At 46.7% G+C, this 25203-nt stretch overlaps 2 protein-coding genes across 4 annotated transcripts in view; one reads left to right on the top strand and one right to left on the bottom strand.

Moving 5' to 3' along the window:
• Positions 1–1181, bottom strand: part of FAM149B1 (family with sequence similarity 149 member B1) — a 43977-nt gene extending 42796 nt beyond the window's left edge. For all 3 annotated transcript variants that reach the window (XM_038744388.1, XM_038744390.1, XM_038744389.1), the window contains exon 1: positions 1067–1181. In XM_038744388.1, coding sequence (XP_038600316.1) covers positions 1067–1113 — 47 coding nt within the window. In that variant the 5' untranslated portion in view covers positions 1114–1181. The remainder of the gene's footprint in view (positions 1–1066) is intronic.
• Positions 1182–1393: 212 nt separating this feature from the next.
• ECD (ecdysoneless cell cycle regulator) lies at positions 1394–24331 on the top strand. Its single transcript, XM_038744292.1, has 14 exons — positions 1394–1468; positions 5018–5248; positions 6218–6335; positions 9789–9876; positions 9989–10167; positions 11578–11770; positions 12315–12443; positions 14227–14352; positions 16500–16585; positions 19880–19986; positions 20670–20853; positions 21316–21383; positions 22127–22344; positions 23355–24331. The coding sequence occupies exons 2-14, from the start codon at positions 5044–5046 to the stop codon at positions 23595–23597; spliced, it is 1944 nt and encodes a 647-aa protein (XP_038600220.1). The 5' UTR covers positions 1394–1468; positions 5018–5043; the 3' UTR covers positions 23598–24331.
• Positions 24332–25203: the final 872 nt, after the last annotated feature.

Raw genomic sequence — 25203 nt, 5'->3', positions numbered from 1 at the left:
GCACCTGTATATATGTTTGTACATATTTATTACTCCATTTATTTGTCCATATTTATTCTATTTATTTTGTTTTATTAATATGTTTTGTTGTCTGTCTCCCCCTTCTAGACTGTGAGCCCGCTGTTGGGTAGGGACCGTCTCTAGATGTTGCCAACTTGTCCTTCCCAAGCGCTTAGTCCAGTGTTCTGCACACAGTAAGTGCTCAATAAATACAATTGAATGAATGAATGAGGGGGCTCAGTCTGGGAAGGCCTCCTGGAGGAGGTGGTTCAATAAGTACGATTGAAGGAATGAATGGAATGACTGACTACTTTGACTGACTCCTCTCCCCACAGCAGCAGTATATATGCATATATGTTTGTACATATTTATTACTCTATTTTATTTGTACATATTTATTCTATTTATTTTATTTTGTTAACGTGTTTTGTTGTCTGTCTCCCCCTTCTAACCTGTGAGCCTGCTGTTGGGTAGGGACCGGCTCTAGATGTTGCCGACTTGTTCTTCCCAAGCTCTTGGTCCAGTGCTCTGCACACAGTAAGTGCTCAATAAATACGATTGAATGAATGAATGAATGAGGGGGCTCAGTCTGGGAAGGCCTCCTGGAGGAGGTATTCAATAAATACGATTGAATGAATGACTGCTTTGACTGACTCCTATCCCCACAGCACTGGTATATATGCATATATGTTTGTACATATTTATTACTCTATTTATTTATTTAATTTGTACGTATTTATTCTATTTATTTTATTATGTTAATGTGTTTTGTTGTCTGTCTCCCCCTTCTAACCTGTGAGCCCGCTGTTGGGTAGGGACCGGCTCTAGATGTTGCCCACTTGTCCTTCCCAAGCGCTTAGTCCGGTGTTCTGCACACAGTAAGTGCTCAATAAATACAACTGAATGAATGAATGAATGAATGAGGGGGCTCAGTCTGGGAAGGCCTCGTGGAGGAGGTGTTCAATAAATACGTCATTCAATGAGTGACTGAGTGACTGACTGAAGGAAGGCTGACTGACAGGATGACGGGCCATGTCGGGCCCCCGGTGGGCCAGGCCGGACTCACAGCTCCAGGCAAGGGGGGGCCGCCTTCCGGTTGTATCTGGGGACCATCTTCTTCTTCTTCTTCTTCTTCTTCTTTTTCTTCCTCCTCCTCCTCCTCCTCCCCGTCTCCTTGACTCCCAGCGCCGCCTATCCCCTCCGAAGGCCTTCCGGTTCCCCGCCGGAAGTGACGACACCCGGGGGCGCGCGAGCGGGGTGGGGACGGGCGCGTGCGCGGGGCCCGCCGCGGTGATGGAGGGCGTCGGTGGCGCATGCGCGGGGCCCGCCGTGGTGCTGGAGGGGGGTCGGTGGCGCATGCGCGGTGTGCGGTGAGGCGGCCGGCGTGGCGCGGCTTGGCGTGGCGGCGCGGAGGGTGTCGGGAGTTTGGCCCTCCTGAGGGGCGAGGCCGACCTGAGGGGCCCGGCAGGTCAGAACAGTGATAATAATAATAATAGCATTTATTAAGCTTTTACTATGTGCAAAGCACTGTTCTAAGCGCTGGGGAGGTTACAAGGTGATCAGGTGGGCCCACGGGGGGCCCAGTCTTCATCCCCATTTTACAGATGAGGTCACTGAGGCCCAGAGAAGCGAAGATGACTTGCCCAAAGTCACACAGCTGACAACTGGCGGAGCCGGGATTCGAACCCACGACCTCTGACCCCTTTTAGACTGTGAGCCCACTGTTGGGTAGGGACTGTCTCTGTATGTTGTCAACTTGTACTTCCCAAGCGCTTAGTACAGTGCTGCGCACACAGTAAGCGCTCACTAAATATGATTGATTGATTCCAAAGCCCGGGCTCTTTTCCACTGAGCCTCGCTGTATGTATGTTTGTACAGATTTATTATTCTATTTTAGTTGTACATATTTACTGTTTATTTTATTTTGTTAATATGATTTGTTTTGTTGTGTGTCTCCCCCTTCTAGACTGCGAGCCCGCTGTTGGGTAGGGACCGTCTCTTTATGTTGCCGACTTGTACTTCCCAAGCGCCTAGTACAGTGCTTTGTACACAGTAAGCGCTCAATAAATACGGTTGAATGAATGAATATGTTGCCGACTTGTACTTCCCAAGCGCCTAGTACAGTGCTCTGCACACAATGAACGCTCAATACGATTGAACGAATGAATGAAAGTGGCAGAGGCGGGATTTGAACTCATGACCTCTGACTCCAAAGCCCGGGCCCTTTTCCACTGAGCCACGCTGTATATATGTTTGTGCAGATTTATTACTGTATTTCAGTTGTACATATTTACTGTTTATTTTATTTTGTTAATATGTTTTGTTTTGTTGTGTGTCTCCCCCTTGTAGACTGTGAGCCCGCTGTTGGGTAGGGACCGTCTCTATATGTTGCCGACTTGTACTTCCCAAGCGCCTAGTATAGTGCTCTGTACACAGTAAGCGCTCAATAAATACGGTTGAATGAATGAATATGTTGCCGACTTGTACTCCCCAAGCGCCTAGCACAGTGCTCTGCACACAATAAACGCTCAATACGATTGAATGAATGAATGAAAGTGGCGGAGGTGGGATTTGAACCCATGACCTCTGACTCCAAAGCACGGGCTCTTTTCCATTGAGCCACGCTGTATATATGTGCAGATTTATTTCTCTATTTCAGTTGCACATATTTACTATTTATTTTATTTTGTTAATATGTTTTGTATTGTTGTGTGTCTCCCCCTTCTAGACTGTGAGACCGCTGTTGGGTAGGGACCGTCTCTGTGTTGCCGACTTGTACTTCCCAAGCGCCTAGTACAGTGCTCTGCACACAGTAAGCGCTCAATATGAATGAATGAAAGTGGCGGAGCCGGGATTTGAACCCATGACCTCTGACTCCAAAGCCCGGTCTCTTTCCACTGAGCCACGCTGCCTCCCAGTGATGCCATTTCATTCATTCAATTGTATTTAGCCCTTACTGCGTGCAGAGCACTGTACTAAGTGCTTGGGAAGTACAAGTTGGCAACATATAGAGACGGTCCCTACCCAACAGCAGGCTCAAAGTCTAGAATGCCATTTATTAAGCGCTTACTATGTGCAAAGCACTGTTCTAAGCGCTGGGGAGGTTACAAGATGATCAGGTTGTCCCATGGGGGGCCCATAGTCTTGTTGCCGCCTTGTAATAATAATAATAGCATTTATCAAGCGCTTACTATGTGCAAAGCACCGTCCTAAGCACTGAGGAGGTTACAGGGTGAACAGGTTGTCCCATGGGTGGGCTCACAGTCTTCACCCCCATTTGACAGGTGAGGTCACTGAGGCCCAGAGAAGTGAAGTGACTGGCCCAAAGTCCCACAGCTGACAGTTGGCGGAGCCGGGTTTTGAACCTGTGACCTCTGACTCCAAAGCCCGGGCTCCTTCCACTGAGCCACACTGCTCCAAGCTTCTTATTAAGCGCTTGCTATGGGCCAAGCACTGTTCTAAGCGCTGGCGGGGGGGGGGGGGGGGGGGTCATCAGCATGGCTCATTGGAAAGAGCCTGGGCTTGAGAGTCAGAGGTCATGGGTTCTAATCCCGGCACTGCCACTTGTCAGCTCTGTGGCTTGGGGCAAGTCACTTCTCAGGGCCTCAGTTCCCCCATCCATAAAATAGGGATAAAGACTGTGAGCCCCACGTGGGACAACCTGATCACCTCTTATCCCCGCCCCCCCCGAGTGCTTAGAACAGTGCTTCGCACATAGTAAGCACTTAACAAATGCCATCATTATGGTTATTATTATTATCAGGTTGTCCCATGTGGGGCTCACAGTCTTCATTCTCATTTTACAGATGAGGTAACTGAGGCCCAATAATCACTGGGGCTGAACCCAGGGTATAGGATGAACACGTGCTCTGGAATGGTTCCTTTAAAAAAAATCATTGTCATATTTATTGAGCGCTTACTGTGTGCAGAGCACTGTACTAAGCGCTTGGGAAGTACAAGTCGGCAACATATAAAGATGGTCCCTACCCAGCAACGGGCTCACAGTCTAGAAGGGGGAGACAGACAACAAAACAAAGCATGTAGACAGGTGGAGGTACCCATTTTAATGACTCCAGGATCAGTTTACATTTTTCATCCATTTACAGTTTGTATGTATGTATTTCATGTTTGAAAGATCTGGGGAATTATTGATTCTTCTGGGTTGGGACAGTGAGATATTTTTAATAAAAATAGAGCTTTTACCCTAATGAATTTTAGACCAAAGACATTCTTTGCCTTATGATGTTGGAATTCCCTCACTGTAAATAAAAGACAGAACTTCAGACCCAAGAACTTGGCTTAAGGAGTTGATTTAGTTTGTACATCTCCACTTACACTATCAGCCCTAAGAGTCAATTAATCAATCAATCGTATTTATTGAGCACTTACTGTGTGCAGAGCACTGTACTAAGCGCTTGGGAAGTACAAGTCATTGACCCCTGCATCAGTGAGGGCCCTAAAAGCCTCCCAGGACAATGTGAAGTACTCACAGTTATTTTGTTGTAGCTTAAAGATGGGGTGCCATTGCTTGGGGTATTTGAATATTGTTTAGTGAGTTGCTCTCAGGTCCCAGTATGCAGGTGCCAAAAAATTATTCTTGGATTTATTTTTGCAGCGAGATTCTTGAAAGTACGTAGCCACGTGGTCTAGTGGAAAGAGCCGGGCTTGGGAGTTAGGGGTTGTGGGTTCCAATCCTAGCCCTGCCACCTGTCTGCCTTCTGACAGTCACTTTATTTCTTTGTGCCTCAGTTGCCTCACCTGCAAAATGGGGATTAAAACTACAAGCCCCATGTGGGACAGGAACTGTGTCCAACCTAATTATCTTGTATCTACCCCAGTGCTTAGAACAGCGCTTGGTACATAATAGGCGCTTAACAAATATCACAGTTATTAGGTTTGGAAGGATGAGGGCTAGTAATCTCAGAACCATACTCAGAAAGGAGTGTAGAAAAATGTGATCAAAAACACTTGAGATGTACATTTTAGGGTTACTGGGTATTTGTGATTTATGTTACAGAAATTGTTAAAGCGCTTAAGATCAAGATGGAGGAAGCATTGAAGTTCGCAGCTGTGGAAGATGCAGTGCGGTATCAACTGTTTTTGATAAACTCTGAATCAGGTGACCAAGAAAAATGCACAGGCATTCTTCAGCAGTATATCGAGAAGATAATGACCCAGTTTGCCCCTATATTGGTCTCCTATATCTGGCAAAATCAACCTTTTAATCTCAAATGCCAACCAGGAAAAGGTAAGGCTATTACTTTTTTTTTTTTTACCCCCATATTGATTCATGTGTGATTTTCACACATCATTCTGAGAGCAGTGCTGGAGAAGAGCACATGACGTTTTCATTCTTCACAATAGATGGACAGGGTACAAACTAGCAAGCAGCCTTTTATGATGATCACATTTGTGAGCTTGCTTGCTTTATGTGCTGTTCATTTTCAGTGACACCTCAGTTCACGAAAAGAGGGATTTCACTAGCTAGAGCAAATAGCACCAGCTCCTGGCATATTTGCCAGAGGCAAGCCATTCTGACTGCATTGTCAGCTTCTGACTATATCCCAACATCGCTTCAGAATGGCAGCGACACTTCCTGAATCATCAGTCAATCAGTGGTATTTACTGAGCGCTGATTGTGTGCAGAATACTGTACTAAGTACGTCTTGGAGATGCATGTAAGCGGCCAGGCTCTTCTAATCCCTCCATAAATGGCAGACAGCAAAAGCAAGTGTATCTTGAGCTAAAACCGCAGGGACACAGATGTAGAAACAGCCTCACCACTGCACCATAATTCCAACTCCCATCCAAACATTGCAGATCTTTAGAGTAACCAATATCCAGAGTGGCCTGGTAGATAAGAGTAAATGCCTGGGAGTCAGAAGGACCTGGGTTCTAATCCCGATTGTGCTACTTGTCTCCTGTGAGACCTTGGAAAAGCCGCTTCACTTCTCCGTGCCTCAGTTACCTCATCTGTAAAATAGGGATTAAGATTGTGAGCCCATGTAGGAAAGGGACCGTGTCCAACCCAATTAGCCTGTATCCACCCCAGTGCTTAGTACAGTGCCTAGTACATAATAACCGCTTTACAAATACCATTATTACTGTTATTATTTGTTAGGACTGACACCATCTGTAAGTACAGGACAGTACGGTTGTGAACGAAGGTGAATTGATTTTACTGCTGATTAACTGCTGCTCTTCTCTTGACTTGCAGGTGATGTTCCTGCACATATTGCCGGTGTGACCAAGTTTGGAGATAACATTGAGGATGAGTGGTTTATCGTTTACCTCATACAGCAAATTACGAAACAGTTCCCCGAGTTAGTGGCAAGGTACTGGAGTTGAAATACTTTGAGCGCTTCACGTAGAGGCATTGAAGAAGTTCTTGCAAATGTGTTTTTAGCTGTCAAAAGTGTACTACTGTAGTCTGTTCCTATTGCAAATTTTATTCCAAAACCACTGCAAACATGCTCTTCGGATATTTTGCTTTTGCCTTAAAATATTGTACAACTTTAGATTTTCGGGATATCTGTTGAACTGATGCTTTCCAATATTCACTGGGAACAGAAGCCAACATGAGGACTGTTTCAGTTACTTCTTTAAAGATAGAAGTTGGGTTTCAGTATTGTTCCTAGTAGTTCCATTCTGGTAGGTCATGTCTGTTTTCCCATGCTTGTGGAGTTCCCAGTGATTGCAAAGAAAGGATCAATCAATCAATCATTTATTGAGCACTTACTGTGTGCAGAGCACTGTACTAAGCACTTGGGAAGTACAAGTTGGCAACATATAGAGACAGTCCCTACCCAACAGTGGGCTCACAGTCTGAAAGGATCAATCAATCAATCAATCAATCAATCAATCGTATTTATTGAGCACTTACTATGTGCAGAGCACTGTACTAAGCGCTTGGGAAGTACAGATTGGCATCACATAGAGACAGTCCCTACCCAACAGTGGGCTCACAGTCTAAAAGGGGGAGACAGAGAACAGAACCAAACATACCAACAAAATAAAATAAGTAGGATAGAAATGTACAAGTAAAATAAATAAATAAATAAATAGAGTGATAAATATGTACACCCATATATACATATATACAGGTGCTGTGGGGAAGGGAAGGAGGTAAGACGGGGGGATGGAGAGGGGGACGAGGGGGAGAGGAAAGAAGGGGCTCAGTCTGGGAAGGCCTCCTGGAGGAGGTGAGCTCTCAGCAGGGCCTTGAAGGGAGGAAGAGAGCTAGCTTGGCGGATGGGCAGAGGGAGGGCATTCCAGGCCCGGGGGAGAACGTGGGCCGGGGGTCGATGGCGGGACAGGCGAGAGCGAGGTACAGTGAGGAGATTAGTGGTGGAGGAGCGGAGGGTGCGGGCTGGGCAGTAGAAGGAGAGAAGGGAGGGGAGGTAGGAGGGGGCGAGGGGATGGATGGACAGCCTTGATGCCGAGGGTGAGGAGTTTCTGCCTGATGCGCAGATTGATCGGTAGCCATTGGAGGTTTTTGAGGAGGGGAGTAATATGTCCAGAGCGTTTCTGGACAAAGATAATCCGGGCAGCAGCATGAAGTATGGATTGAAGTGGAGAGAGACACGAGGATGGGAGATCAGAGAGAAGGCTGGTGCAGTAGTCCAGACGGGATAGGATGAGAGCTTGAATGAGCATGGTAGCGGTTTGGATGGAGAGGAAAGGGCGGATCTTGGCAATGTTGCGGAGCTGAGACCAGCAGGTTTTGGTGACAGCTTGGATGTGAGGGGTGAATGAGAGAGCGGAGTCGAGGATGACACCAAGGTTGCGGGCTTGTGAGATGGGAAGGATGTTTGTGCCGTCAACAGAGATGGGAAAGTCAGGGAGAGGACAAGGTTTGGGAGGGAAGACAAGGAGCTCAGTCTTCGACATGTTGAGCTTTAGGTGGCGGGCGGACATCCAGATGGAGATGTCCTGAAGGCAGGAGGAGATGCGAGCCTGGAGGGAGGGGGAGAGAGCAGGGGCAGAGATGTAGACCTGGGTGTCATCGGCGTAGAGATGATAGTTGAAGCCGTGGGAGCGAATGAGGTCACCAAGGGAGTGAGTGTATATTGAGAACAGAAGGGGACCAAGCACTGAACCTTGGGGAACCCCCACAGTAAGAGGATGGGAGTGGGAGGAGGAGCCTGCAAAAGAGACTGAGAAAGAACGACCGGAGAGGTAAGAGGAGAACCAGGAGAGGACGGAGTCTGTGAAGCCAAGGTCAGATAACGTGTTGAGGAGAAGGGGGTGGTCCACAGTGTCAAAGGCAGCTGAGAGGTCGAGGAGGATTAGGACAGAGTATGAGCCGTTGGATTTGGCAAGCAGGAGGTCATTGGTGACCTTTGAGAGCGCAGTTTCCGTGGAATGAAGGGGACGGAAGCCAGACTGGAGGGGGTCGAGGAGAGAGTTGTTGTTGAGGAATTCTAGGCAGCGCGTGTAGACAACTCGTTCAAGGAGTTTGGAAAGGAATGGTAGGAGGGATATGGGACGATAACTAGAAGGTGAGGTGGGGTCAAGAGAGGGTTTTTTTAGGATGGGAGAGACATGGGCATGTTTGAAGGCAGAGGGGAAGGAACCAGTGGAGAGTGAGCGGTTGAAGATGGAAGTTAAGGAGGGGAGAAGGGATGGAGCGAGAGATTTCATAAGATGAGAGGGAATGGGGTCAGAAGCACAGGTGGCCGGAGTAGCACTTGAGAGGAGGGAGGAGAGTTCCTCTGAGGATACCGCTGGGAAGGATGGGAGAGTAGCAGAGAGTGTTGAGAGCCGGGGGGGTTGGAGAAAGGGGGGAAGAGACTTTGGGGAGGCCGGACCTGATGGATTTAATTTTGTTAATGAAGTAGGAGGCCAGATCGTTGGGGGTGAGGGAAGGAGGAGGGGGAGGAACCAGGGGCCTGAGAAGGGAGTTGAATGTACGGAAGAGCTGGCGGGGGTGATGGGCATGGGATCAATAACTAGGTTCTATTTAAAATGTGTTCGTTCTTAAGACTTTCTGCCCCCCCCCCCAAAACCCTTAATTAGGCAAAAGTTCTTAAAACTGTCATTGTATTTTAAAAGCCTTTTCTTCTCTGAACTCTTTTCTTTAGGGATAGTTGGAATGAAAGGTAATTTTGATCAATTCTCTTCTAAAGTCAAGCGAGGGTAAAACCAGAAATGCCTGAAGGTATCTTAACGCCTATTTAGTTGAATTAGTATTTGCTGAGCACCTTCTCGAAGCAGCACACAATTCAAAGCATGTAGGTAGTTCAAAACAAAGTAGAAATGCCACATTTCCAGTCCAGGAGGAACTAACACCTTAATGAGGAAGACAGACAAAGAACACATTTACGGATGGAGTAGTCAGGATAGACCATTCATTCATTCATTCAGTCGTATTTATTGAGCGCTTAGTGTGTGCAGAGCACTGTACTAAGCGCTTGGAAAGTACAAGTTGGCAACATATAGAGACGGTCACAATTGAATGTGTGGTTGAAAAAAGTACATGCAAAAGTGCCAAGGATTGGTCTATAAGAGCTAGGACAGTTGTTATCTGGCCTTTAATTGTGTTTTTTAAAAAAACTATATCAGGAGGAACTTGAGGAGAAAGTGATGCTATGGCCCAGAGAGAACCAAAAAAATTAAAAATGTTCCATCCAGAATCATAGGTCAAAGGATCCTGGTTCAAAATTCTAACATTTCTGACATTTACAACTTCAAGACGTGCCAGCAAGGGAAGCTTTTCAATTGCTTCGTGTCCTCGAGCCTTAAGCCCTGATAAATCATGACGAAAACTAATACTGTTTTTGGATTAGGATTGACGATAATGATGGTGAATTTCTGCTAATAGAAGCAGCCGACTTTCTCCCCAAGTGGTTGAATCCTGAAAATAGCACCAACCGGGTAAGTAGCCCTGGGTTGGGAGAAGGCAGTAGAGGCCAAGAAGGGATGCAACGTAGTTTTGCATAGTTTGAGAGTATCCAGTCTAATGACACAACTCTCCCACTTTTATTAGGTGTTTCTTCACCGTGGGGAACTCTGCATCATTCCAATTCCACAGCACCCTGGAGAGGTATCCTGGCTACCTGCTACCAATCCCACAGTCACCCAAGCTCTGCAGCTGATCTCCACCCACTCGGAGAAAATCCTGGCGGGCAAATCTGTACAGGCAGCGGTAAACAAGCGCATCAGTGGGTGAGAGAAATTTGGATTCTGCTGTCTTTCGTGGTCACGGTAATAATTGTGGTATTGGTTAAGCACTAAGCACCTGGGGTAGATACAGAATAATCGCGTCAGTCACGGCTGTGTCAATTTGAAGCAGTCACTTCCGTTTTCTATTATAATAATAAGCACTTACTGTGCTCAGGGCTATACGGAGCCCTGGGAAATAATGCACGGGTGAGAATTAGAGAAATGGAGAAGCAGTGTGGCCTAGTGGATAGAGCATGGGCCTGGGAATCAAAGACTTGGGTTCTCATCCCAGGTATGCCACCTTGGGCAAGGCATTTAACTTCTCTGTGCCTCAGTTACCTCATCTGTTAAATGGGGAATAAGACTATTAACCCCCTTGTGGCACAGGGATTCTGTCACAAACATGATAAGCTCATATCTACCCCAGTGCTTAGAGCGGTGCCTGACATAGCAAGTGCCTAACAAATACCATTTAAAAAAATTTAAGCACAGTGGCTGTCCTTCAGGGGATTCACAATCTAAAAATAAAAGAGGGAAAACAGATCGATACATCAGGAGAGATGAAAACAAAGCACTAAGACAACATCAAGACCAAAAGAAAGATCCGTAGGGGGCTGTAGCAGGGGGAGCAGAAATTCCATCTCCTTGCAGCTCAGAGCCCATAATCATCTTGCCCGTTACTAGGTTGTTTGAGTTTTTCATACCTACCTTCCCTTTCTTGGCTTTTCTGGATATAGTAGGAGGCTACTCAAGGGTCCCGGGAGGGTGAATACAAAAGGCAATGCCATGTTTTAGTTTATCCGGGGGTGGCCATCCCCCGTTTCTCACAAGGAACATTGCTGCTTCCCATCCCTCTCACTCCGTTAAAGAAAAGGATGTGGGGTTTCCTATTAAAGTGAAAAACCTATCCAACAGTCATCAACCTCTCAGTCGGTGCCTAAGGAAGCACCTGCAGAAGGACCAGAGACCCTTCCTCTTTTCAGAAATTTGTGTAGACTAAATACAAGGTTAGCAATAACTGGTAGAGTTCTGCTGCACTCTGTGGGCACTTAGTAAATCTTGTAGATTACGGAGGCCGCTTTCCGGGTAATGGGTAACAGAGGCTGAGTGATTCCTGGGATTAATTGGAGCAGCTGGCCCCGAGACCCACTCTTACTGGAAGGAGACCCCTTGAAGTCCTGTATCCCTGCAGCCAGAATGTCTTGGAGCGTGCTCAGTACAATCAATCAGTCAGTGTTATTTTTATCCAGCCCAGTTTGAAGGTTTCTAGAAAATTGGCTCGTCTACCTTTCCGTTGCAGGGGGAGGAGGCCTGTCTCAGCAACATTCTTTCTCTTCCGACGGGCGTGGCTCTATCCTTATCTCTTTGCCCTTTTCGCTTTTGAAAACCTGCAAGCGTCTTTGTGTGCAATAGGTACCCCGAAAAAATCCAAGACTTCCTTCATCGAGCCCACTGCTACCTCCCGGCCGGCATCGTGGCCGTGCTGAAACAGCGTCCTAGGCTGCTAGCGGCTGCCGTGCAGGCCTTTTACCTGCGAGACCCGGTCGACTTACGAGCCTGCCGCACCTTCAAGACGTTCTTGCCAGAGACACGCGTAATGGCTTCGGTAAGATGCCGCTTCGATCGATCGGTTGCCATTTGCTCAGCAAGTAGGGTTTATTTTGCTTAATTAGAGACACCCGGGGAATAGCTGATTCACATTGTAGGCATCATCACGTTTCAGGGGTGAATCAAGAAACGACCTTTACATTTAAATTCCTCCTGGATTTATGTTCCCCCGTTGGAACATCCCTTTGCCCCTTCTCTTCCGCCTTTCCAGTTTCTTTCTAGAATATTTTCACGGATTTCCTGTTCACGTATTTCCCCATTTGAGTAATTCTGTCATTTCCCTGTTCACCATAAAATTCCTTTATCTCTTCCATTGGATTAAGCAGTTCTTCCCCAAGATGATCACATTGCTTGTCCGGTATGAAGCACTATATCGGAGAGAAGAATTTCACCCGAATAGATTAGTCTTAAGTCTCAAGCTTGGGTTTATATGTTGATGTTTTCAATTTGGGGAGGCTGTAAACCTTTTTTTAAAAGAAAAAAAAATGTAAATACTCCTGTAATTAAGTTGTGTGTGTGTTTTTTTTTCTCGTTACGTCCAGGTCACGTTCACTAAGTGTTTATATGCACAGTTGGTTCAACAAACGTTCATGCCAGATCGGCGTAGTGGATACGCTCTCCCTCCCCGCTCCCATCCCCAGTACCGAGCACATGAATTGGGCATGAAATTGGTAATGTTAAAGGATCTTTATCGCGTATCTTTCTTTTCTACCTTTACGGGGAAATCGCCCCCATTTCCCTTAATCCAATTATGTTTGACCTTGCCAAATGATAATCACCAACTTTAGTCTTCCAACATCTTTTTGCAGAGGAGTACGAGAGGGAGGCTGGCTATTTTCAGGTGGAAGAATCCCCTCTTATTTCCTTGTTTTTATTGTAGTCTCCCAAGCACCCGTTGCAGTATTCTGTACACTCAGTAGGCATTTGACTGGCTGCATGAATTCAGGAGTGAATACAATACCCTTTCCTATCCTTCTCTGCTTTCAGCATCCAGGTTGCTGTAGCATATACTAAGAAAGATACAATCTAAGCCTCGGTAACTTCAGTAATTCAAGGGAAAGTGCTCCACCCTAAATGATGTTTTAAAATTCCAGAACTCCTGGAAAAATTTTAAGACCGGATGGCTGGGTTCTAATCCTCCTATGTCTGTGCACAACTGATTTTGCTATTGTAGAGCTCCACTCTCATTCCTGTCTCTCTATTGTTTTTATTATTTGAGTGGAATAAGTGGAAACTTTGCTCTTCCCTAGTCAGCTCTAATTCTGCTGAACTTACCTTATTTACTTGCATAGCTCCCGCTAAATAATCTTCCCCTCACCTCCCCCAGCCTGTTTTTGAGGAAGTGAAACATTATTTTTGTACGCAGTGGTAGCAGAGCCCTGGGGTGGGAAAAGGAGAAAACCCTAACACCGCAGAGATAGGCTCACTCGTGGAAGGGAGTTTCTTTGGTGAGAAGCGCAAACTTGAGGATAGGAAGAGAAGAGGGAATCGGAGATCCTTTTGTATTCAGAACTTGGAAAAGAGCAATGGAAGTAAGAAAGCTGTCTCAAGTACCCCCTTACCTTTCTTTCTCTTCCCTCTCCCTTCCTTTTCTACTCCTTTTCTTACTTTTTTTTCTCCTGCTCTCTCTTTTGCTAGACTTAATTCTTATATGACTGGGTGTAAAAGCTTCTCCCCAGTCTTGGGCTTGTAAAAAAAAAAAAGGGACAATTATGCAGGTAAATCCAGTAACATGCCTAAGGTAAAAAAAAAATGTGTGGCCCTGTTAACATCCTGGTGGTTGCCCCTTTTCAAAATGAGAAAAATATTGCAAAATTAACAGAAATCCATGGAACATTCACAGCAGCTTGAAATACACTCCAGGTCTCTCCTAGGACCCGTGTCACTGTTTGTTTCTGCCTGTGTTTCCCTGGCTGTACCTGTTGTACAGTCACCTCAGAGGGTGTCAGCCACGGGCAGGGCTGCTTGTGCTATTTCATGATATTTTTAAGTCCACATCATCATCATCATCAATCGTATTTATTGAGCGCTTACTATGTGCAGAGCACTGATTGGCAACATATAGAGCCAGTCCCTACCCAACAGTGGGCTCACAGTCTAAAAGGGGGAGACAGAGAACAAAACCAAACATACTAACAAAATAAAATAAATAGAAGAGATATGTACAAGTAAAATAAATAAATAGAGTAATAAATATGTACATACATATATACAGGTGCTGTGGGGAAGGGAAGGAGGTAAGATGGGGGGATGGAGAGGGGGACGAGGGGGAGAGGAAGGAAGGGGCTCAGTCTGGGAAGGCCTCCTGGAGGAGGTGAGCTCTCAGCAGATTGACTGCACAACCCTGTGTCTGCACACAGTAAGCGCTCAATGTATACCTCCGATGGAGTTCCCGGAGCCCAGGCTGACAGTCTGCCGTCTCCCCTGTTTTTGATTCCCCCGTCTGTTCCTCAGGCTCACGGCTTTGAAATCTTGTGCTCCAAATGCGGCCCGTCGTCCTCTGGCTCCAGAAGGCCTTCGACAGGCACCCCGCTCTGGGCAGGCTTCCTTGACAGTCTCAAAAGGAATGATTATTTTAAGGTAGGAGACTGGAGGCTTTGACAGCCTTTAAGATGGAAACTAATCGCCTCGCTTTCATCCTGCCAACCGCGATGCGTTTGTGGCATTTTGTGAGGAGGTCAGCAAGGTCCCCCCCCCAGGCTCCCTGGCGAGCCCCTTTGCCACCTGTAGCCTTTCCATTCCTGGCACTCGCCAGTCGCAGGGTCTCTGCTGCCGATATTGCTGCCTCTCACAGAATGGGCGAGAGAGTCCTCCGCTGAAATAGCAAAGCTCTGGGGGTCAGGGAAGCGGTGTGGACTATTGCAAGCAAAGTGGCTTAATGGCAAGAGTCAGAGGACGTTGGTTCTAATCCCGGCTCCGCCACTTGTCTGCTTTGTGACCCTGGGCAAGTCACTTTACTAGAAGCAGCGTGGCTTAGTGGCAAGAGAGAGGACGTGGGTTCTAATCCCGGCTCCATCACATGTCTGCTGTGTGACCTTGGACAAGTCACTTAACTTCTCTGAGCCTCAGTTACCTCTTCTGTAAAATGGAGATGAAGACTGTGAGCCCCATGTGGGACAACCTGATCACCTTCTATCCCCCCCAGTGCTTAGAACAGTGCTTTGCACATAGTAAGCGCTTAACAAATGCCATCATTAATTAATTAATTATCAGCTGGGTGACTTTGGGCAACTCACTTCTCTGAGCCTCAGTTACCTCTTCTGTAAAATGGGGATGAAGACTGTGAGCCCCACGTGGGATAACCTGATCACCTTCTATCCCCCCCCCCAGTGCTTAGAACAGTGCTTTGCACATAGTAAGCGCTTAACAGATGCCATCATTAATTAATTAATTGTCAGCTGGGTGACTTTGGGCAACTCACTTAACTTCTCTGGGCCTCAGTTCCCTCATTTGTAAAATGGGGATGAAGTCTGTGAGCCCCACATGGGACAACCTGATTACCTTGTATCTCCCCCAGAGCTTAGAACAGTGCTTGGCACATAATAAGTGCTTAACAAATGCCATCATTAATTAATTATGAGCTGGGTGATTTTGGGCAACTCACTTAACTTCTCTGGGCCTCAGTTCACTCATTTGTAAAATGGGGATGAAGTCTGTGAGCCCCACATGGGACAACCTGATTACCTTGTATCTCCCCCAGTGCTTAGAACAGTGCTTGGCACATAGTAAGCGTTTAACAAATGCCATCATTATTATTATTATTATTCTCTGCACCTCAGTTACCTCATCTGGAAAATGGGGATGAAGACTGTGAGCCCCACGTGGGATAACCTGATTACCTTGTGTGTACCCCAGCGCTTGGAACAGTATTTGGCACATAGCAACGCTTAACAAATAGCATCTTTATTCATAAAATTATTAAGAAATTATTAATTCTATCATTATTAAATTATTAAGAGAGTGGATCTGTGAACAAGGAGACCTGAGTTCTAGCCCCAGCTCTGCGTGACGCCACACAAGTCCCTTAACGCCTCAGTACTGTAGTTTCTTTATTTGTAAAATGGGGGATAAAGGTCTCTTGTCTCCCCCTACCTAATAATAATAATGATAATAATAATAATAATAATGATGGCATTTGTTAAGCGCTTACTATGTGCAAAGCACTGTTCTAAGCGCTGGGGGATACAGGTTGATCAGGTTGTCCCGCGTGGGGCTCACAGTCATCCTCCCCATTTTACAGATGAGGTCACTGAGGCCCAGAGAGGTTAAGTGACTTGCCCAACATCACACAGCAGACATGTGGCGGAGCCGGGATTCGAACCCATGCCCTCTGACTCCAAAGCCCGGGCTCTTTCCACTGAGCCACGCTGCTTCTCTTAATGATGGTACTTGTTAGGAGCTTACTATGTGCCAAGCACTGAGGTAGATTCAAGTGTAATAAGGTTGAACACAGTCCCTGTCCCACTTAAACTCTCAATCCCCACTTTACAGATGAGATAACTGAGGCCCGGAGAAGTTAAAAGACTTGTCCAAGGTCACACAGCAGATGTGTGGCGGAGTCGGGATTAGAACCTAGGTCCTTCCGACACCCAGGCCCCATGCTCTGTCCGCTAGACCGCAGTGCTCTGCCTCGCGGGGATGTCGAGACAAAATGAAATTTTGGAAAAAGCTAAATCTCTCTCCGGATTCTTGGTGCGGTGATTAATTAATGGTCTGGTCTTTGAAAGGGGGAGATGGAAGGATCGGCTAAATACGTGGAAAGACTCTGTTTGGCGGAGAGCTATTTCCAGCAGTCTGTGAACAGGCCCGACAGGTAAGAGGGCCGCTGCCCATCGCCACTGGGTTGCTGCTTTTATTTGGATCAACTCATCTCGAAAACTTGGCGTCTCATAACTGGGGGGCTTACAGTATGTGGAGCATATCTCGTGTCCGGCACCGAGTACAGTGCTCTTTATTCAGTGGGTGTTCGAGGACTGATTGTGATGGATGATATTGTTGGACTTTACATTGGTAAAGCTGTCCACAGAACTGGACATTTGCAAGTACGGAGAGTAAAGAAGTGAAAAGTAAGGGAATCTCTGCAGGGAGGCGCTCCTCAAGTAGCTTGGTCCTCCAGCAGGTGGAAGAACCTAGATTTGCAGTTGAGCTTACTGGACCTAATTTTCTGGCCTGCGACATCTACAGGAACACCCCGTCGGAGTCGCAGAAGGAAAAGCAACTTGGTTGTGTTACCATCTTATTTCTCCCAAGACAGGAGGGTCATTGCCTCCTTGAGAAGCATTTATTTGTTTATTCATTCAGTCATATTTATTGAGCGCTTACTGTGTGCAAAGCACTGTACTAAGTGTTTGAGAGAATATATTAGAACAACAGACACATTCCCTGCCCACAAGGAGGGGGAGACAGACGTTACATAAATAAATAATAGATGTACAGATAGATACGTATGTGCTGTAGAGTTGGAAGGGAGGACGAAGGAATGGAGCAAGTCAGGGCGACACAGAAGGGAGTGGGAGAAGAAGAGAGGAGGGCTTAGTCAGGGAAGGCTTCTCGGAGGAGGTGTGCCTTCAATAAGGCTTTGAAGTGGGGGAGAGCAATTATCTGTCATGAGGAGGGAGGGCATTCCAGGCCAGAAGTAGGATGCGGGCAAGAGGTTGGCGGCGAGAAGCAGCGTGGCCTAGTGAAAAGATAGAGATAAATACGTGTGTGCTGGGGGGCTGGGGGTGGGGGGGCGTGTGAACAATGGGAGAGAGTCAGGGCAGTGCAGAAGGGAGTGGAAGAAGAGGAAAGGAGGGCTTAGGGAAGGCTTCTCGGAGGAGATGTGCCTTCAATACGGCTTCTGGGGGAAGAGTGTCCGATTTGAGGAGGGAGGGCCTTCCAGGCCAGAAGCAGGACGCGGGCGAGGGCTTGGCAGTGAGATAGAAGAGATCGAGGCACAGCGAGAAAGGTAGCATTAGAGGAGCAAAGTGTGCAGGCTGGGTTGTAGTAGGAGAGTGGTGAGGTGAGGGGGGAGGGGGGAAAGGGGATTGAAGGCTTTAAAGACGAAGGTGAGGAGTTTTTGTGTGATGCGGAGGTGGATGGGCAACCGCTGGAGTTTCTTGAGGAGTGGGGAAACATGTCCTGAGCGTTTCTGTAGAAAAATGACCCGGGCAGCAGAGTGAAGTACGGACTGGAGCGGGGAGAGACAGGAGGCTGGGAGGTCAGCATGGAGGCCGATACAGTAATCAAGGCAGGACAGGATGAGTGATTGTATTAACGTGGGAGCAGTTTGGATGAAGCAGAACGAGCGGAACTCATCTGGCTTCATTCTCTCTCAAACTGACTGTCAGAAGCACAGGGGAGACCACCTGCATCTAGGGTCCTGGATCTAAGGTCAGTTCAGTCAGTCGTATTTTTGAGCGCTTACTGTGTGCAGAGCACTGTACTAAGCTCTTGGGAGAGTACAGTATAACAGAGTTGGTAGACACGTTCCCTGCCCATAATAAGCTTGCAGTCTAAAGGGGGTGACAGACATTAATATAAATAAATAAATACACGTGTTCATAAGTGCCGTGGGGCTGGCAGGCGGGGCGCGGATGAATAAAGGGAACAGTTCAGGGCAACACAAAAGGGAGAAGAAGAAAGGAGGACTTAGGGAGGGCCTCTTGGAGGAGGTGTACCTTCAGTAAGGCTTTTAAAGTGGGGGAGAGTAATCGTCTATTCGTTTTGAAGAAGGAGGGCTTTCCAGGACAGAGCAGGACGCAGGGACAGTTCTAGTCAGATTAGCTGTATAGATCACTGCATTCTGACTCTGAAGGTGTTCTTCAGGACCATTTGAAGTCTTGCTTTATTAATCAGTCAATCAATCAATCATATTTATTGAACGCTTACTGTGTGCAGAGCACTGTACTAAGCGCTTGGGAAGTACAAGTCGGCAACACATAGAGACAGTCCCTACCCAACAACGGGCTCACAGTCTAGAAGGGGGAGTCAGACAACAAAACAAAACACGTGGACAGGTGTCAAGTCACCAGAATAAATAAAAATAAAGCTAGATACACATCATTAACAAAATAAATAGAATAGTAAATGTGTACAAGTAAAATAGAGTAATAAATCTGTCCAGACATATATACAGGTGCTGTGGGGAGGGGAAGGAGGTAGGGCGGGGGGGTTGGGGAGGAGGAGAGGAAAAAGGGGGCTCAGCCTGGGAATCCTGCTCTACTGAAAGTGCTACATCCAGCAAAATCACGCTAGTGTCTCATGAATCCAATCTCAAAACCTGCTTCCTGAAAAAGCATTCTTCTTGCAGCTTCTTCTTGTAACCATCTTAAGAGCCTCAATACAATGCTCTCCATGCAGTAAGCACTCAATAAATATGACTGAATTACTGAACGATTAACCATGTTACAGTATCTTCTTGGTAGTCAGATACTATTGTGACTTATCACATCAAAGAAAATTTTGGCTGTTCTGCCAAGGGGCTACCAACTGAACTTCAGTTTATCCAAAAACGTCTTTATATCAATTTTGCATTGATTTTAATTGCTTTCACCATTTTTTTTTTACAGTTTTTGAAGTGGAACAGCACTTAAGATGTACATACCCCTATCTATAATTCATTTTATAGACTGTATAATTCATTCTTGTAGACTGTGAGCCTGCTGTTGGGTAGGGACCATCTCTATATGTTGCCAACTTGTACTTCCCAAGCGCTTAGTATAGTGCTCTGCACACAGTAAGCACTCAATAAATACGATCGAATGAATGAATGAATTTTATATCTGCTTCCCCACTAGATTGTGGCTTAGTGGTTATATCTACTCCATCGCTTAGGACAATGCTTGGCAACTAGTAAGCGCTTAACAATAAACTTGTTATGGGCAGGTAATGTGTCTGTTAATTCTGTTCTCCCAAGTGCTTAGTACAGTGCTCTGCCCACAGTAAGTGCTACAATAAATGCCCCTGATTGATTGGCCCCCAGAAGTGTTGCTCATAACGTAGAGGGTGGTGTCCCCATAATCATATTTAAAGTAAAAAGGTGTGTGTGTGTGTGTGTGTGTGTGTGTGTGTTTCTGCCCACTTTCGAGTTGGAAAAGTCATTTGTCACTTTATTTCATTTTTGTAGCTCTGTGGCCCTTAGCCCGGGTGAAGAAATCTTGTCTTTACTGCAGACAGCGCCTTTAAATCTAGAAGAACTTAAAAGAGAAGAAACGTGTCTCCCTCCAGAAGATGGTCAGTGAATAAGGGTAGGGGGAGAGAGAGAATATTCAAATCTGGCAAGATTTCAGTGGGTTTCTCTGCTCTGCTCTCACATGATTTGTGAAAGGACTTGGGATGTTGATTGAATAAGCTGCAATTGCTTTTCAAACTAGTTTCGTTGAGCATTTCTGGATATTGTACTTCGTCTAGCGTATCTGTTTATTCTCTGCCAGGTGGACACGTTCTCATTAATGAAATCCCTTGAGAGGGCAGTGGTAATCTGGACACTTGAGGCTGGGGTGATGCACCGGGTGGCTCGCAGTATACCAATTGGCAGGATTGAAGGAGCTGCTGCTTTTTTTGCAGCTGCGGGGCTCTACACAACTTCTTAACACCCCTCCTCTCAGGCGCCAGATGCCATCCTGGATTCCTTGCCATTCTTCCCATCCCAGTGCCTCTGCTCTGGAGACATAGGCGTATTCAGCAGGGGTGTTGGTCAATTCGTGGATGAGAGGTCCGTGATGGGTTACCAAAGGGAAAGCTAGGGGTGATGAGAAGTCCCTCCCAACCCTTGTTTGTCCAGGCGGACAACCAACACACTGGTTCCTCTGAGTATTCTGCTGTCGGAGATCGAATGCCAGGATACCGGTCACGGTCTTCCATTTGCCAACCAGCCCCTGGAATTGTTTCGATAGCCGTGCTTTCTGATCTTTCAGATGACCGCTGGTTGGAGATCTCCCCAGAGACATTGGATCAGCTCCTACAGGAAGCAGCGGGTCCTAAAGGACCCCCACCCACTTCGAAAACAGAGGAGCAGAAATGTGATTTAAGCGAAGTCACCGAAAGCATGAAGGCGTTCATAGGCAAAGTCTCAACCCACGAAGGAGCAGAAATACCTCGGTTGGTGAACTCTGGCCGAAGCCGTGTGGAAATAAAAGAGAAGTTGGCGTTGTGGGGGTTACTCTCCTCAGGTGGCTACTGGTTAGGATGGCTGGGCCATGCAAGGGGAAGGAGCAGGGCGGAGAAGAAACTGGAATGGCAGGTGGGCCAGGGCCTGAGTGTCTTCAGAACAGGAGACAAGGGCCAGCAGAATTGGTCCCTGGGTGGCGGGGGAGGCGAAGGGGTGTAGCGAATGACACAAGACCACTAACTTGGGCAAATCACTTAAGTTCTCCGTCCCTCAGTTACCTCATCTCTAAAATGGGGATTAAGACTGTGAGCCCCACATGGGACATGGACTGTGTCCAACCTGATGAGCTTGTATCTACCCCATTGCTTAGTACAGGGCCTGGGACATATCATTAAAAAAAAACCCTACGATGAGGACTGAATATTAATTTTTTGTTTTCCTTAAACTTGCAGGAGACCTTCTGAAGATCAGGTGACCTTTGATGTGGAGTCCTTCACGAGGGCCCTAGAGAAATTTTTAGGTAGGCAGCAATGTGGAAATCTTCCATTTTCAGAAAAAAAGGCAACGGGGCCTGAAGGTAGAACATTAAAATGGGAATCGGGTAGCCTGGTTCTCTGCCTTATTATTGAGCCTAGAAGAATCGTCACCATCGTCATCAGTCTCCGGGCACCTACTTTGGGGGAGTTTCACAGAAATATTAAGTCAGTGTTTTTGTCTGTGTGTGTGTGAGAGAGAGAGAATGGGGGTGTGTGTGGGTGTGGTGAGGAGGTGCATTTGAAGGAAGCAGTTTGTCCCTTTGTCTATAAAGAAGAGGGTTAAAAAAACCTTCGATAAGTTCCATTCTGGAGCCTTCCCAGTTAACTGATAAAGGCATACAGGTACTGTGGTGACTGAGAGGGCAGCATGACTGGAAGGTTGGAGATTCATCTGAAAGTGACCAAGTTAATAGTTGCCCACATCATTTGATAATGTAGAGGCATATGTAGTAGAGGAGGTCCATATTTTTATCCCAGACTCCTTAGCCTGCCCCACCTGATCTCTTGCTCTTTGACTTAGAGCAGAATTACTTGGTGTTTTTTCCCCCCAAGTTAGTCATGGCTTTATGTGTCAGCATTTATTGTTATAAATAAATTGTCAAGCACTTTCTATGTGCCACCCACCGTCTGGACTAACTACAATATAAGTAGATCCAGGAGAAGGTTTAAAAAATGCTGTTACTTCCTATCGAACATGCCCTGACTCTTTGGTGTGTTTTGTTTCTAGGGCCAGGTCCCCAAGAACCGGATTCTGATGATCCGGATGAAGAGGATGAATTTGAGTCCTTGACAAGTGACGAAGACTTGGATCCTGAAACTCAGGGTCAGCGAGCAAAACAATCACCAGGAGAAACTCTGGACAGTCTCAGGTCATACATGGCAGAAATGGACCGGGAACTGGCATCCACCAACGTTGGAAAAAGCTTCATTACTCACAAGAAAACGGTATGTGTGTGTTCGTGTGGGTGTGTTTTTAATTTGCTTCCCCTGTCATTCAGATCAAGGAGAGGTGCTGATAGAGTCTCCAGGACAGGGAAGTTTCAAAAATTTATTTGGTCCACATTGGACTTTTTTTTTATGGTATTTGTAAAGCACTTCCTATGTGCCAGGGGCTGTACTAAGTGCTGGGGTAGTTGGGTTGGACACAGTCCATGACCCACCAGGGGCCCAGAGTCTTAATTCCCATTTTACAGATGAAGTAACTGAGGCACAGAGAAGTGCGGTGACTTGCCCAGGGCTACCCAGCAGACAAATGGCAGAGCGAGGATTAGAGCCCGGGTCCTTCTGACACATAGAACCCATGATCTATTCGTGCTGCTTCTCTTGACTTCCACTGGAAATACTATGCCAGAGCCAAGAAAATAACTGTTTCTACCTCACAAAATGTTTCTTTAAAATGATCGTCTCCACCTTAGTGGTTCAGCCACTGAGTGAACGTGACTTTCACAAGCTTCAGGAGACTCCAAACTCTGCAGGCATCCAACCCAGGCCTGCCTGCCTTTCAGCTTCCTCCAGAAGGAGGAAACTCGTTGGGTTTTTTTTGAGAGGTAAGCTTCCAGAGGGCAGAGTTGAACTGGTTTTTTTTTGGTTTTTTTTTTTTTTTCGTATTTATTGAGCGCTTACTATGTGCAGAGCACTGTACTAAGCGCTTGGGAAGTACAGATTGGCAACGTATAGAGACAGTCCAGTGCTCTGCACCCAGTAGGCTCTCTGTAAATATAATTGACCCGTTGACCGCTGCTTATAATGGAGTTCTCCAGTTTCAAAGCCCGGTTCACCAACTTTCGAGGGTGGCGGTTCCCCTCGGGATATGACCGAAAAAGTGGTTTCCCATTGCATTTCCAAGCCCAGATTGCTGCGGTGTGACCAGCAGGATCTCCGGGTAAATATTCCAGCGAGTATTTCATCCTCTGAATCTCCTGGGTTTTTTTTTCCCCTCTCTCCTCCAAACGTAGGGCAGCTCAGCGAGGGTGCCGCTAGCCCAAAACCCGGACGTCGATTCGGATGACAGCAGTTCCGGCGTGGAAGAGTCGGGGCTGACGGCCGTGGATGTAGACGTGAACCTGGTTTCCAACATCTTGGAATCCTACCATTCCCAAGCCGGGCTGGCGGGCCCCGCCTCAAACCTTTTACAGAGCATGGGAGTGCAGCTGCCTGATAATGCAGATCAGGGACCCTCTCAGATTAGCCAGTTCTGAGGATCTGGGCAAAAGCCAACTGGTGTTCAGTTTTCTCATCCTCTAGCCCACGTCTCGGTCTTACTGTGTGTAAATTCCACGTGCAAAATCGGTTTTTCTCTGGAAATTCTGGTGAGCGATCCCATCTCGGATTGCGGGAGGGCCCTCAGTTAGAAACCAGTGATCCTCCCTCTGGTCTCCCCACCGAGCAAAGGATGAACTGGAGTTAAGAAGAGTATGGAGGCAGCTGATTTTTAGATACACAGTCACTGGACTGGGATTCTTCTGACAAGAAGGAACAGGGCAGACTCCTGTTGACCTCTCTGATTCCTGCAGTGATTGGATCCCCATATTCAAGACATTCGGGGATATAAAGAAAGGTATCCGTCTGTTGCCCTGAAAGAATGTGGATGGGTTATTTTCTGGCTTCGGGAGCGTTTATTTTTTTTAGAAAGACTCGTTAATTTATTTGAGTCTTTGAAAGCCTGATTGGAATTTTTCTCGGTTTCTTCTTTGGACCTGGTTGCACAGAAAAATTTGGGTGTTTGCAAGAAGGGAAGCTGGTTTCATCACAGCAAATGAGCCCTTTTTTCAAAACCTAAATATTTCATAGCTAGCTGCTGTAGACTTCGTTTAAAAAGAAACCCTTTGAATCTGGTTTATACTCAATTTTATCTGGTTGGACACTACTAAAAAATTGCCTTTTTTTAGCATTTTGTACTTTGTCTGCTTTTGTCATTTTTATTTTACACCACCTTTGATCTAATTAAAACCAAGGCTAATGAAACCTTTCTGCAAAAGCTGAAGCGCAGAAGAAATTCCAAATTGGAAATAAATCTTCTGAGAAATGTAAAATTAATTTTAGAAGAGAAAATGCCTCCCATTTATATCCAGTTTTCAGGTGTTTTGTGTGTCTCCACCTGAACTTAAGAAATGGAAAGATCTCGCACGTTCCACTTTTCCTACTAGGCGTAGAGCTGTGATCTGGGAGGGGGATGGAAATCTTTTGTGTCAGAAAGGGGGCTTCGAGGTCCATTCACGAGGGTATAAAACCACCTGCTCCGGGCGTAATAATAATAAGTATTATTATTATTTGCCTGGATCAGCCCTGCCTGACACGCTTGCCTGATGTGTTCATGATGTTTGCACCCCAGGAGAACACCCGGCCCTGGGGTTTCCTCCGCTTCTCACCGGAAAGGCGGGCAGGACCCCCAAGGAGACGGAGGGCTGCTTAGGTTTGTCAGAGGGTGGGGAAGTTCCTGAGGAGGGGCTGCCCTTGGAGTTCAGATGGGCCAGCTTTTTTTTGCCGTGGGGTTGGGGGAGAGGTGTCTAAAGTTGCACGCAGGCATCCCTGAGTTTCAGAACCTAAGCCTGTCCAGGTGGGTGAACGCTCATCCCCGGAACATGACTGATACGTTCGTCCTGGACTTGAGTGAGACTCCAGAACGGGGAAAGCGAACACCACTTTCTGCAGTCCGTCTTCACTGCTGCAGCCCTGGAGGCACTCGAGGTATCCGGGACCCTGAGGGGAGTGTGGGGGTGAACATGTGGGGAACAGAGGGGAAGGTGAAGGGTTGGGGAGAGGGAGAGGATTGGAGGCTGTGTATTTGTGGGGGCAGCAGGGAAA

This window comes from Tachyglossus aculeatus, chromosome 3 (genome assembly GCF_015852505.1).
Source record: "Tachyglossus aculeatus isolate mTacAcu1 chromosome 3, mTacAcu1.pri, whole genome shotgun sequence".
NCBI lineage: Eukaryota > Metazoa > Chordata > Mammalia > Monotremata > Tachyglossidae > Tachyglossus > Tachyglossus aculeatus.
The sequence above is the reverse complement of the archived record's forward strand: the minus strand, read 5'-3'. Positions and strand labels throughout refer to the sequence as shown.